This window comes from Anser anser (assembly GCF_964211835.1).
Source record: "Anser anser genome assembly, chromosome: 1".
Taxonomy (NCBI): domain Eukaryota; kingdom Metazoa; phylum Chordata; class Aves; order Anseriformes; family Anatidae; genus Anser; species Anser anser.
In genome coordinates this window covers 114,232,989-114,246,502 of record NC_139720.1, presented here as the reverse complement: position 1 = coordinate 114,246,502, position 13,514 = coordinate 114,232,989, and the positions used below count along the sequence as shown (strand labels likewise).

Here is a 13,514-nt window from a genome sequence, read left to right as displayed (position 1 = left end):
GCATCTTTGATATACTAAAAACAAGGAGGGGGACATATTCTTGTTATCATTTACCTACTAATATTGCCTCTTATCTGAAAACTTCTCTGAGTGGTATCAAAGCTCTCCAGAGCATAGTGTTTAGGCTAAGAAAACCTAGCACTTCAAGTCAGAAATCAGCTGCCTCCACCCCACAGAATCTGGGCACAGAAACCAAAAAGCAATTCAAAAATAACCTGTCACTTTTGAACAACCTATTGTGAAGTAAATGGATAAGAATAAAGTTGCTTTAAAATGCTTGTGGAAGCAAAACCAAAACAAAACAAAAAACCAGCAGTGTCATTGTAACATGAATATAGTGCCCCAAACATTCCTATTAATGTTTCCTTCCCCACCCCATCCCTGGATGTAGAGCGCATATGGGCAGGGAAAAAGAAAAAGAGTATTGATACCTGGTAGAAATCTGTTTTCTCTGAGATGATCTTCAGAACTCCAGGAGCAATGGGAGGAAGTGTGACCATCTGCAGCTTTCCAAGGAAGGGGTTGTGCCCAGAGACTTTGTATCGCTTCATTCTGTCTTCTATCACAAGTGCCAGTGACTGGGAATGGTTGATCACCTCCAGCAGCGTGAAGATGGACACATTCTGAACATAGCAGTCATTCACACAGCAGCATACTGTCATTAAGGACTTCAGCCACAGGGGGAAGCTGGCATCACAACCTCCTCAGAAGATAAGCAAGAAAAAAAAAAGTTTGAATACTCTAAAGCTCATGGTCCAAGAATTCTTCAATCAAGCTCACAGGACACAAAGACGACCGCTCAAATCCGACTGCGAAGAGCTCGCTTCAAAGCAAACTATACTTTTTCCCCTGCTTCTTCCAGCAGAAAGCTCTTACAGGACCTCTGTGACCCACTAACCAATGGATTTCTGCTTTCTAATTTGTTTACTTCCAAATAGTTTTACAGCTGCTGTTTTTTCAGCTGTCATTTTCAAAACTAACAACAGAAGCCTGCTGATCCAAGGATGCTCTTTGGAGTAGCATTGAGGCTTAACATTTCAGCAACCATAAAGCACACGAGGAACTGATACGGCTAACAGCAAGTCAAGCCACTTTTGCCTCTCCTAAGTGAATAATCAGATAAAGTTTTATTAGGACTTGACTGGAGACAGTCTCAAGTATGAACTCCTACCTCTGGATACAAAGCCAAATACTTTAACTGTTTTACCACCACAAAAAATGGACACCTGTCCTGTATTGCATTCAACCCAGACCTTCGTTATTATAGGTTCTCTCCTTTTGCCTTTAAATCTTACTCTATTCTCCAGGCTGTGCAGCTGAAAATTACTTCGAAAATAATTGATAATCCTACTACAATATTCCAAAGAAACATAATTATGAAAGCAAATCTTCTAAGTACATTGCTGACCACGTGGAAGGCACTGAAAATATGCAGAAGTGTCCATGTCAAGCAGGCAGCTCACCCATGCAGATGATTAGCATATCACTACTTTGACAAGGAAGACAGCAGAAATTTGTAGTGAGGTAGAGAATCCAAAGTTCCAGTTTCCTATCTCTCCATTCACTACAAGCCCATCTTGTCAACAAGCCTTCAGGCCAGTAACTGCTGCTGCTAAAACTAATGAAAACTCCCAGCACAAACAGGCCCTCCAATTATACAAGACTATTCTTATACATTAGCTTGAATCAAATTCCTTTGAACTTTGAGAGTAAGGGAAAGGGCTGTTATGGTTTGGAGCTCCAGTTTTCCATCTACTCTGCCTGCTTTTAACACTTCTTTTTGTGTTTTTTTTTTTTTTTTTTTGGGGGGGGGGGGGGGTGAGGCGCGGGTGTTGAAACTCCTGAACCCTGCCACAAACTCTCCAGGCCACAAGACCTTTTCAGCCCTTCAGCTGCAAGTTTGGTAGTGAAAGCTTTCCAAAGAATATGCATTTAAAAAGCTTGAGAAAAACTGTCCCCTCAGCTCCAAGACACAAAACACACACTGATGTGGTAACTCTCAAATTCACAAGCAACTTGCATTCAGCCCGGTCAGAAGGCATTACTACTGGTCACAACTTTTGCAAGTAAGTGAGCTCACACTGTTATTTGTGTTCTCAAATGCACAAGTCATCCAGCAAAGGAATCTTTTCTTACCAGGAATCTGAAACAAAGAGAGATACAGCTGTTCCATCTCCTCCTCTGAAAGGTAGACTGGGAATGTGGTACAATCCAACAACAGGTGACAAGCTGCAGCGAAAGCTTCCTTGCAGTCACCTCTAAGGGGTCCCAAGACAAGCATCACTTGTTCTAAGTCCCACTCTTCTTCCTTTTCTTTTTTATTACCAGAGTTGCGTTCAGAAGAAAGAAGATGGGAACTCTTGTTCTTGAACGGTGATCCTCGAACTGAGAACAAGTCTGAAAGTATTTGTTTAAACTGAGGTACAGTCATTTGCTTTGCTTCCCATGCACTCTTCTTCTTGCTAGCACTTTCAGGTAATCTGTAGCCATTTTCTTTTTTCTCTTTTCCCTCCAGACTCATTGCTGAGATGCTTTCATTACTTGCTTCTTGAAACTGCACCCCAAAAATGTATTTACTGGCAAACTTGGCAACCAGCTCTTGGATGCAGTGCAAAGTCTTCTGCATGCTCCCCCCTTTTTTCCAGACATCATCTCTCTCAAGGGTCACAGTTGGCACCCCTAAGTGCTGAGAGAGCTCTGGGGAAGACGTGCTTAGACCAATGCCACTGTCTTCTGACTTCAGGGGAGGGAATGGAGTCTCATCCTCCTCCTGAAGCACAGACTTGGTCTCCAAGGTTACATCCCCACTGTCCTTCTTCACTGGGCTCTAAAATAGAAACAGTAACGTGGTTAATGTGGCACTACATAGATCATTTTGAAGTATGTGGAACTGTGGTAAGCAGTAGGACATTGGGAAACACCAATGGAAGAGAAAAAAAACAGTAACTGCAATTTCTTGATGCAGATTACTTTCATAAAATCAGTTATTGATAAGCAGTCCAATTCAATAGCATTTAAAACATAACAAATGTTTATGTAGTCCTCACAATCCTTGACTCATTAAACATCAACAGATCCGTGTCTACAGATACTTGGCAAATGGAAATGTTTCCTTAAAAACAATTAATCACTGGAACAGTATTACTTGTATCTGATTATTTCCAGCCAGATGCATTTATTTGTTCTACTGCAAAACTTTGCCAGGCTGTGCTTGTGTGACTGCTTCATGCCATCTATTCCTCGTTCGCTGTCATGGTCTCCTGCACCCAAATAATACCACATTGTGTTAAACCAAATTATCAATTTAAAGCCTTACGGACCCAACCAGCTGTAATGCTGGGCTCGACCTGGCAACTCTTATCTTTAAGAACTGCATGACGCTGTGTGCCTTTTCAAACTGTTAAGATCACATTCTTCTCAAGAGGTAGGATTATAGCCCCAGTTTCAGACAAGACTCCTTAATCCTCACAAATAATTCAAACAAATCAGAAGTGGATGCTCAATATAGGACACTGAATAGCTCTTAAAGGGGCAAAAGGAGATAAGCTTTGAAAATCTTTATTGCTGCATTTATCACTGACATTTAAGTTTAGAGAATTAACATTTAAAAATAAGGTTTGTCACTATTAACTGTAAATATCTGTAAGCACTGGAGAAATACCTACCCCATTTCCACTGCCTGTCTCAATGTCCAAATACGAAGGGGGCATTTGTACTTTGCTAAGCACCTTAAAACAGGTCCTTAAGGCATGAGTGAGTTCAGGTAAACCTAATACTTCCACGTTTTCCAAGAGAGATTGCACCATATAACTGAGCATCTGGGGAAGATATTGAGTCTGCACTTCAGAGTAGAGTTCCTAAAATAAATAAGAATTATTTAAAACAGTTACCAGATATTATTATTCAGCTGTATAGCAGCACTAGTTAATCATTAATAACATTGGTTCATGAATAGTTAAACTAAAAATTTGATTCAGTTCTACTCTTTCTTCTTTTATTCTATATGATAAAAACCAAATCATTCCCCAAATGTTTTAGGATAGTCAGTAAGCTACTAAGAGACAATAAAGTCCCAGCAAATGATTTACCCAAGAACAAAAAAAAAAAAATACACATTTTCATTCCTTTCGTAGAATCACCATATTTGAAAAGGAAAACTTTCCTTTTGCTAGGCAATAGCAAGGATAGCCATATAAGCACGTGCAACTACACTTTGCAGGACATGTCATACATACACACATGCCTGCTCATTTGCTTATTTCCATTTTATGTAGTCATAATACAAATTATTTGTTTTAAAGCATCTAAAGATGTTTAAGTAGTTAACTGCAAGGTTGCCTTACCAAAGGAATCACGTCAAGAAGAAACACCAATAGTGTACAGAGCTCTGAAATTGTAGGAGGAGTGCTAACATTTTCAAGAGGATATCTCATCTTTGCGGATTTGTTTCTGGCATGGAGAGAAACTTCATTTTGTAAACTCTTTTCATGTCAAAATTCTTGTTAGAGTAAAATAGCTTCAGCAAAATAAGTACAAAATACTGAGCTAGGCCTTCTAAGGCAAAGTAAGACGGGACTTCTAATACAGCAGCGTAAAACATTCTGTTAAAACCACCTGAACTGTAGCTTTTATGTGAGATGCTAAAGTGCTTCTAATTTTCAGATCAAATCTCTATAGACTATCTTACTAATTTAAGTATAACTTCCTGTCTTACATTTAAAAAGCAACAAAACGATATTTTTCCTCAAAAACACTTGTTCTTCCAATGAAGACAAAGAAACTATCTTCCCTGTCCACCTCCCCTCTTAAGCCTTTCCCACCCTCAGCTGCCATTTTTAAACATCATTTCTTTTGTTGTTATTTTCTTCCAGGTTATTTTTTCATGCAATTGATTACTTGATTGAACTTCTGAATTCTTTTAGAATGAGACAGATATTTATTTTGCATGCTAACATATATTAAGGCCCTACCAAAATTTAAATGTTTTAATAAACTTTCTTTATGATCTTATATAGATATCTGTTAAGCAGCATTTTTGGGGGATGGAGAGGGAGCACTATTGTTTGATAACAAACACCTGAAACAATCTTCAAAACATTTGGTCATGTAATCCCAAAGGAAATCCGTGCTTAAGGATGTGATCAGTAAATTGACTGTTTTGACAATTTCCGAAGCATTTTTGTTCTCTTTGATTGCACTGTGTAAAAGAAGAAAACGTAAAAAAAGAAAAAGAAAAGATGTCAGTGAGGATTTTAAGAGCATGCATGTTATATAGTAGCTGACGCATTCTAAAAACTTTTTTCCTCCTTCCTCTGCAAGCTACAAAAAAGTGATTGCTTTAAATCAAGAACTACATCATAATGGAATGGCTAAATTTTGAGTATCTTTCTCCAAGATGAAAGAAATTAAACCTTATTTCATCAACACCAATGACATGCAGTGTACTTCATTTTTTTCTGTGCTAATCAAAGAGGAATCATGCATGTGTGTAAAACGCTTGGAAAGTCATAGGAAATCTGGTCTTTTATACAAAAATATTAACTTAATATTACTAATATTAACTTATTTAAAGAAAGTTGGCTTAGTATACATGATATGATTTCAGTTCATAATTGCAAACTTGTAGTTGTACCTTGCAAGTATGTTGCCACTTTGATTGTAGCTGAGTTTGAGATCAGAACCAAGTGCATCTTTGCAGTAGGAATAAAAGGCTCTAATAACTTCAAGGAACAGATCCCCAACAACCTGTGGCCCTACAATTGAAGGAAAAAAGTATCCCATAATTGTACCAAAGTGATTGCCAGGCAGTTTAGTTAAAAGTTTATTTAAACTTAAATTAGAGGTTACTAGACCAAAAAAAAACACCAAACCAAACCAAAACATTAACAACAACAAAAAACAACAAGATTTCTGAAGTATGAGGAAAATGTTTATGTGGCTTTTTAAAATGTCAGAGTTTTTGAAACATCTCAGTTAAAATGAACTTAACTACTTAGATTTTTATTGTTGGTAGGGGTTTTTGTTTCTAAACTTCAGTTAATACTACTCTGTTTCATTTTTAGGAACTTTTAAAGTAATATCTGGGAAGAAATAGTGCTGATGCCACATTACACTTGAAACAGTTCAGTAAGACACCTACACTGCAGTCATTTGTAAGTGGGCATAATCACACTATAAACCTTCAATTCACATACCAAGAATAATCACCATGCCTGTATCTATGAGAAAATAGCAGATTTCCCAATACACATTTATCCTAGTAGCCTTGATTAAATTTTGAGGAACAAAATCCGAAAAAAAAGTTATGTAATTGAGGAAGTTCAAGTTAGATGTGTACTGTCAACCACACCTGATTTTCATGGTCAGTACTTCTTTGTTTTATCTGAAATTGTGTATAAACAATAAACGTACAAAACCCCAAAAAACAGAATTAAAAAAAATATATATATATATCTAAACCATTCCAATGAGTGTTTCTACAGCAAAAAAAAAGTTACAACACTAAGAGTAGCAAAAAAGGTCGAAGATTCTTGTTATATTTTCTATTGCTACCTTTAAAAAATAAAGTTCTGTTGCTAAACCGATTTCAAAAGGAAGTGAAAGTCATACTGGCTTAAGGTTCAGGAAGTTATCATTTGTGTGCTGATCAAAACAGAAAGAATAATGCTGTATAATGTAGTTCAGCAAAATAATCCATATTTGTGGTTCAGTTTAACACTGTCAGCAAAGTAAAACATATAATAGGATACTGTCTGTCGTTTACTTTCTAAATTAGGATACAAATTACTCGACTAATCTAACAACCTTAGGCAACTGTCCCTCCTTCAACATTTTTCTCAGGAAATAAAAATGCTTTCTATAATATGTTTTAATCACAACTGCTTTTTAGATGTTCTTTAAAAAATGTAACAGCTGAAGGAGATATTGGTACCACTGTCTTATAAGCAGGCTAACAAGTGCTTCTATTAAGGTAGTGTTCATTTGTTAGGTAAGTAACACAGAATTCTGATTTTCCCTGGCAATGCTCTGATAACACTTTACTATGAAATGTGCTTTCCCGACCCATGAAAAAGGGTAATCTTACCAGACACAGAAGCCTGTAAAATCAACTGCCACTCAAGAGTTTAGGCTCAGTACATGAGTTTTATTCATGATACAGACTACAGGCGTAGTGAATGGTAACATCTATCCCCAGTAGGATAACACCTACAATACTGAGGGATACTGTCACGCATTAAGATTGTTGGCTTCTAAAAACTATCCGCTTGTACGTATCAGATTCACATAATGTAATTGCAAAGATTTATCTGTATAAGGTTCTTACAAAATCCTATGAAACCCTAAAATCTGTCCAGTCCTTTTAAGATTTTATTTTTTGACACAGAAAAGAGAAGTTGCCCTTTAAAGGGCAGGCTAGCAGGGCCTCACCCTTAGGGAGCTTCTTGTACACAACAGCACCGACACGTGACAGTCAGGGAAGAGGAGGAAATGCTTCACAGCTCAGTCATGATGTCTCAGACCGTACCTCCCACAGCAAAGACACCCCCACCTCCCACACCCATAACAGGTTATTTCCAGGTGGAGCAGCTGCAGGTAAACGGCACTGCCCATTTTGGCAGCAGTAGCACCATGAAGTAGCAGCCTACAGTGTCTGGAAAAACAACATCATCACTAGAGTGATGCAAGTCTACAGCAAGGCCCACAAGCACAGCCAAGCACTGGAAACAAGTCCAGGAAAAAGCAGTACTGGTAGTTTTCCAAGTAGAAGCCTCCTTATAAGACGGGGAAAAAAATAAAAGATGCCTGATGGATCAAACTTGAAAGATTAAGCTCCAAGGAATGAATGGAGCAGAATGTTGAGATAAGGGCAGAAGTGGTTCTTTTAGACTGGACCGTCAGATTGCAGTTGTGGGCACAGGAGAAAGTTCTCGTTAAGATACATCCAGGCTACACAGTGCAGCGCTCTGCAGAAACGCCAGAGATAACCTGAAGGGTGCTTGCTCCAGAGCACTGTTCTGGACCAGTTCTAAGGCAAGTAAGACAGTCCCCCTGCACAGTAATGCACAACGTGCACACACTCAGAATTCGGAAGAACTCTGCAGGGTGTTGTCCAGAGTCCTACTTCCAAAGCTGATGAACGCCAAGTCATAACAGTTTTTAGCAGTCAGGACAGACGTGACAAGTAACATTACCTATTTCAGGTTTATCAAGGAGACTGATTAGAATGCGGAAAGGTTTCAAATAGGCTTGATGCTGTTCCTCTACATCAGACTCTGAGAATTTCTGATGTAAAATTTCAGCCAAACTCTAGGAAAAAGAAAACATCACAATGTTATATGTAGAAAAGAGACTGCCATTTTATTAAGAGCTGAAGTCTTCCTTAGTTTGATTTTGTACAGTACCAACTACTATCGATTTTCAATTTTCCATATAGGGTAGACAAACCAGTGACATCTTCTAATCATGAACACTCAAGAGCTGATCTTACTCAGGGAAGCATTTTTAAATAATTCAGGTAGTTCATCAAAGATGCTACCCTTTGGTTTCATTACATTCCATTTGTATTTGTAAGGACATATAATATTGGGACAAATAAAGCACAGCAAGCATTCAGATAGATGAAAATGTAACCACCAAGAGGATGCTATATTTAGAGATAGAAAGCTTTGAAGGACAAACCAAGTGGCACAGCTAACAATTGTAAACACAGTTTGTGCTGAAATTTAAAAAGCTCAGAAAAATATCTGTATAGACTGACCACCAACCTCAACTAAAAGATCTTTAGAGTATTTTCCAAAAAAATAAATAGCCTGGTCTTCAGAAGATGTTGAGTCTGGAGCAAAAGTACCCCCTTTAATATCAGAGCCTATAAGATAAACAGAGGAATCACAAGTACAGAGAAACACTGCATTACAGTGAACTACACACACCACAGAACACTACACCCACATTGTCTATACAAGTACTGAAACTACACTGCATTTTTTACATTTGTAATTTTAACATTGTGCTTGAAAGCAATTCACGTGCTGCCCAAGGACAGCCCCCATAACAGAGTTTGGGGCATCCAGATGTACTATACTGAACTTTGAACTTCACATCAAAACCAAAGTCAGGTCCAGACATGGAGTCATCAAGGGCAGCCTTCAAGCAACTACACAGCTACAACTCTTGTCCCAGAGAAAATCTGTTCAATAAAACCAAGCATTCATTTGGCAAACAGGTACTTCATAAATGGAAGCTAAACAACATCTTATTTTATCATCGCTCATTAACTGCTGAAAATGCATGTTACATTTTAACCACCCAAACAGTTTTCTTAGGTATTCAGAACACTAAATATTGCAGTATATTGTGCAGTACCTAGCAACCATGCGTATAATCTTCTATTGAGTGACATGTCTCTCCTCAGCAATGTCTGTGTAGCTGCTGACAGAATATGGACTAAATCAGACCTGCGCAGCAGAATAGCGCTTTCATCACAGTCCTAGGATGAAAAACAAAGATAGCTTAGCTGTTTATGAATACTGAAACAAGTCAAAGTTGTAATGAGGTGTCGTTGTTGTTGGTGCTTTTTAAATTAGTAATATTAGTGTTTTTGGAAAAAAACATCAACACCACAGTATTTTGTATACTAAAAATTTCAGGAAAGGGAATCTGACAGTCATGTGATCATTTTTGTATTTATAGCACAGAGCCATAGTTAAGCTAAAAATACTGAAGACTTCATTATGTTATGTCTTAAGACTTAAAATTACTTGGTACCTTCAAAATACTGACTATACTACCAGGTAAGTTAGGAAATGATGGGGAACAGCTAATGTTTTAAGCAGTATTTGTTTTTCTAGCCTTTCACAGAAGTATCTTGGTTTAGTACAGACAAATCCAAATGCTCTTCATATTTTCTCTGTGCAGCTTCTCAGGCCTGAATATTTCAAGTACTTTCCAGTTATCACAACATTCACCATCAAAGCACAGCTTCATTTGAAGCATTCTGATGATGTAAAACTGAGTTAGCTGTAAGGGGTCTGAGTAACACAGGTCTCTCTGCTCCTATTAAAATTGACAGAGGAAGAAAAAACTGCAAAATCTGTTTACTGGTTTTGAAAGTCAGACAAAATTCAGACATTTGGTAATAACAGAGGTGGAGGCTGGATTGGTTCCAAACAAGATACTTTCCTGCACAAAATACATACATTTCAATACTAAAATTGTCTTCTTACCAAAGCTGTATAAAATGGGAAGAAGAAGAGAATCACTTCCAGAGTGTTTCTTTGCACAAGAACATTTGAATCCAGTACTGATACACACAAGGACTTTATCTGTAAAAGGAAAAGAAAGCACAACGGTGTTTTACTTCATGATAATATTTAACCCACGATCACTGCAAATAATCACAAGAAGAAAAAGAAAGCAAAAACTTTTTTTTTTTTTAAATATGTGAACAATATTATTTTAAATAAGAGGATAATTACACATTTATCTCCCATTCCCCAAAAAGAACCAAAAATGTTTTGCGGAATGCTGTCAAAATATTGTTAAGACTTAAAGAATACTTGTTTTTGTAACAATACAGAATGTCACGATATGATATCACTAGCTACCAGTCTTCCAAAATGCAGATATTAATTACTTAAGGTATCATTACAGTAATTCTATCACTAATATAAATTACTACCTATTGAAGTTTTCTATTTTACTGAATAAAAAGATACTAAATTTCAGAATTGTCTTCTAGATTGTAAACACTTGTGAAATCCAGCTTATAAATTGTATATAAGTATTCAGAATTATACCTAAGGTATAATTCAGAACAAGTAGATGTTGTCATGTTTAACTTCTGATTTGAAACAGAATCAGTCTTTTAAGGCCTTATATAGTACTGATTATCAAAAAGTGCAGAAACTTCAGAAGATTCGCATTCTGCAGGGTAAACAAAATCTGTATTGGAGATTCTCTGGTACATTTCAGATACGATGTTCACATGAAGAAATCTTATCAGGCAATTCTGAAGTGTAGACCTTTCAGCCTTTTTTTCTCTGACTCTTAAGAGTGTGTCATTCTAACATAACACAGAGAGGGAACAACATGCTAGCATGCTGGCATTATGGTAGATAAGACTGTTCCACAAGGAGCGTGATGAACTTACTGTAAGCTTATAATCGGTGCCAAGCATGTACTTCTGCTGTTTTCCAGACAGCTCTCTGTTGATATGACTGACAACAAAAAGAGAAGCAGGCAGCCTGATGGACGGGCTGACCAGAACACTGCCCCAGAGTGCTCCATAGAAAACTTCTTTGCCCATTAATAAGGAGAGCTTCACAAGCAAAGCATCTGTTCTGTACAGAAATATATTTGACATGGAGTAACAGATTTGTTAGTACAGTTTTATACCATAAAAAGGCAATTCTACACAAAGCTAGTATTCTAGGTCACAACATTTATTTATTTTCATCCTCTTTGTATTATCAATATTGCCCTTTTGCCATGAAGATGTCCAGCATCTGATTGAAGGAACGAAAAACAAATGAAAATGCTAGCCTCAATACTTTGTCACTGTGCTACTCACTGAAACAAAGTTTCTCTGCGTACTTTGGAAACTTCTACAGTGATCATCTGCAAACACTAAGCTCTGAAGAAATTACAGCAGTAGCTCTGATTGCAAAATATTTAACATATGTAATGCTGAATTTGAAATACTTTAAGCTAACGATAGACTTAAAAAGCCAATTTTATCAGCCGGGAAATTGGAAGATAGCCCATATATCCATACTTACAAATCAATGGGCTCAACCTTTAAGTCTTGAATGAATAAAAACATTAGATAAAGTGACACACTGTCAGTTATTGCACACAGAACTGGTACACTGAAATTAGTTTAATGGCAATCATGTCGGAGGTCCTATGACTAAAAGGCACATTCTCTGCTTTGGCAACTGTGTCAGCACTCTGGTGTCGAAATCTCACATGAGCAATGTAGAAGTGAAAAGGGAGAAGTCCGGCACAGAAGAGAAAAAGAAGAAAAAAAAAAAAGACATCTCAAACCTTTACCCATTTCCTTAAAATGTAGCCTTGGAGCCATTTTTTCTTTTCCATGCCTGTTTAAGCATTAGAAGGAAAGTGTCTAGGCTGAAGCACAACCTGAGCTAGTACTTCTGCCACTTTTAGGAACAGCGGGAGATGTATTAGTATTAGTCCATAATGTCAGTTTCAAAATAAGCTGAAACTCCTTTAAAGGCTCAAGATGAATAGAAAATTTAGTTCCAGCAGATTCCCTTTCTTCCCAAGTCCCCAACAACCAGTGCTATTGGAACGAGGAAAACTATATATCATCACTGTGTCTCATAAGCTTGCCTGACAAAAAGCAAATACTAAAATTTATCTTTCTACAGCAGATGCATAAGAGGTATACACATGTCCACAGATCTGGAGTTGGCAACTGAATGCTATTCACCAAGCTGAGAACACATGCAATCTATTCTTAGCTGCTCCAGTGACTGATACAAGTCTTCAGTTTAACAATTGTTTTTAAGAGGAGGCATTAGATGTAGAACTGTTTTATCAACCGTAATGTATGTAGTTTACCATTCAAAAAGGGCAGAGAGCAGCCAACACATCCAGATTGGAAAGACAGAAAGAAGTACATTACAAATGCAATGTTTAGTGACTATGTAAGCAAAGAAACATTTGAATGAAACCTACAGTGGCTGAGCTCTTATAAGATCTTACAAAACAGTTCCTGTGACTGAAATAAAACCATTACACAAACGGGTGCTCTTCTCAGCACACTTCCTGATCCTGACTTTATCATACCAAATGTCATTGTCTTTACTGCCAGGGGCACCTGGGAATGAGATTCTTTTTTCCTCAATAGATGCTGGAAGGATTGCCTCTTGCTTATGTTTTCAGAACCTGAAGGTAAGTATCTGGTATAGAAAGACTGAAAAGAAGATACAAGTCAGCTGCTGTCTCATGTTACAATATTTAAATAGAATTTCCCACAAATCAGTGGTTCGGGGAGTCAGGTTAATTATTTAGCAGTTTGGAAGAGGTTTTAAAAATGCTTTTTCATTCTCTTCTCTCAACACATCTATTTTTAACCCTCCTTTTCCTCTTCTGTCCTTTCCTCCTCCTGAGATGAAAATAGAAGGGGAAAGGGTTTTCTACTTTAACGCTATTCATTGCATCTTTCAAGGACTCCTCATTCTTCGACACTTAGAAGCCCTTTATCAAACCTCTTCACATAGATAGCCAACAGAAATTTCTTGAGAATTTCCTAAGAAAGCAAAACACTGTGTATTACTTTTAAATTAATGTTAGTTCTCACCTGTCATAAATTTCTGATCCTTCTTCCAGTCCAGGCAGCAGTCCAATTACAAAGGCTTGAAGACCAGGCAGAAGGGACTTTTGAAGAGGAAGAAAATATTTCTCATATAAACCAAGAAGAACAGGCCTCACTGACATTGCTGCATTTGCCAGAAGAGGAAACAAACCAGAGCTATTTAAAAAAAAAA

The 13,514-nt window shown here is 37.4% G+C and overlaps 1 protein-coding gene across 5 annotated transcripts in view; it reads right to left on the bottom strand.

Moving 5' to 3' along the window:
- DOP1B (DOP1 leucine zipper like protein B) overlaps positions 1-13,514 on the bottom strand; it is a 45,862-nt gene that overhangs the window by 23,439 nt on the left and 8,909 nt on the right. For 3 of the 5 annotated variants that reach the window (XR_014578057.1, XM_083819987.1, XM_083819988.1), the window contains exons 4-15: positions 13,328-13,498; positions 11,150-11,339; positions 10,224-10,322; positions 9,364-9,487; positions 8,766-8,866; positions 8,193-8,307; positions 5,633-5,753; positions 5,078-5,197; positions 4,344-4,449; positions 3,666-3,857; positions 2,137-2,827; positions 432-703 (exon numbers count right to left, since the gene is read on the bottom strand). Coding sequence is in view for 4 of the 5 variants with exons in the window: in XM_083819987.1 (XP_083676113.1) it covers positions 432-703; positions 2,137-2,827; positions 3,666-3,857; positions 4,344-4,449; positions 5,078-5,197; positions 5,633-5,753; positions 8,193-8,307; positions 8,766-8,866; positions 9,364-9,487; positions 10,224-10,322; positions 11,150-11,339; positions 13,328-13,498 (2,302 nt within the window). In the remaining variant the exon portion in view is untranslated. The remainder of the gene's footprint in view (positions 1-431; positions 704-2,136; positions 2,828-3,665; positions 3,858-4,343; positions 4,450-5,077; positions 5,198-5,632; positions 5,754-8,192; positions 8,308-8,765; positions 8,867-9,363; positions 9,488-10,223; positions 10,323-11,149; positions 11,340-13,327; positions 13,499-13,514) is intronic. The other 2 variants (XM_083819989.1, XM_083819990.1) reach the window with 2 other exon arrangements.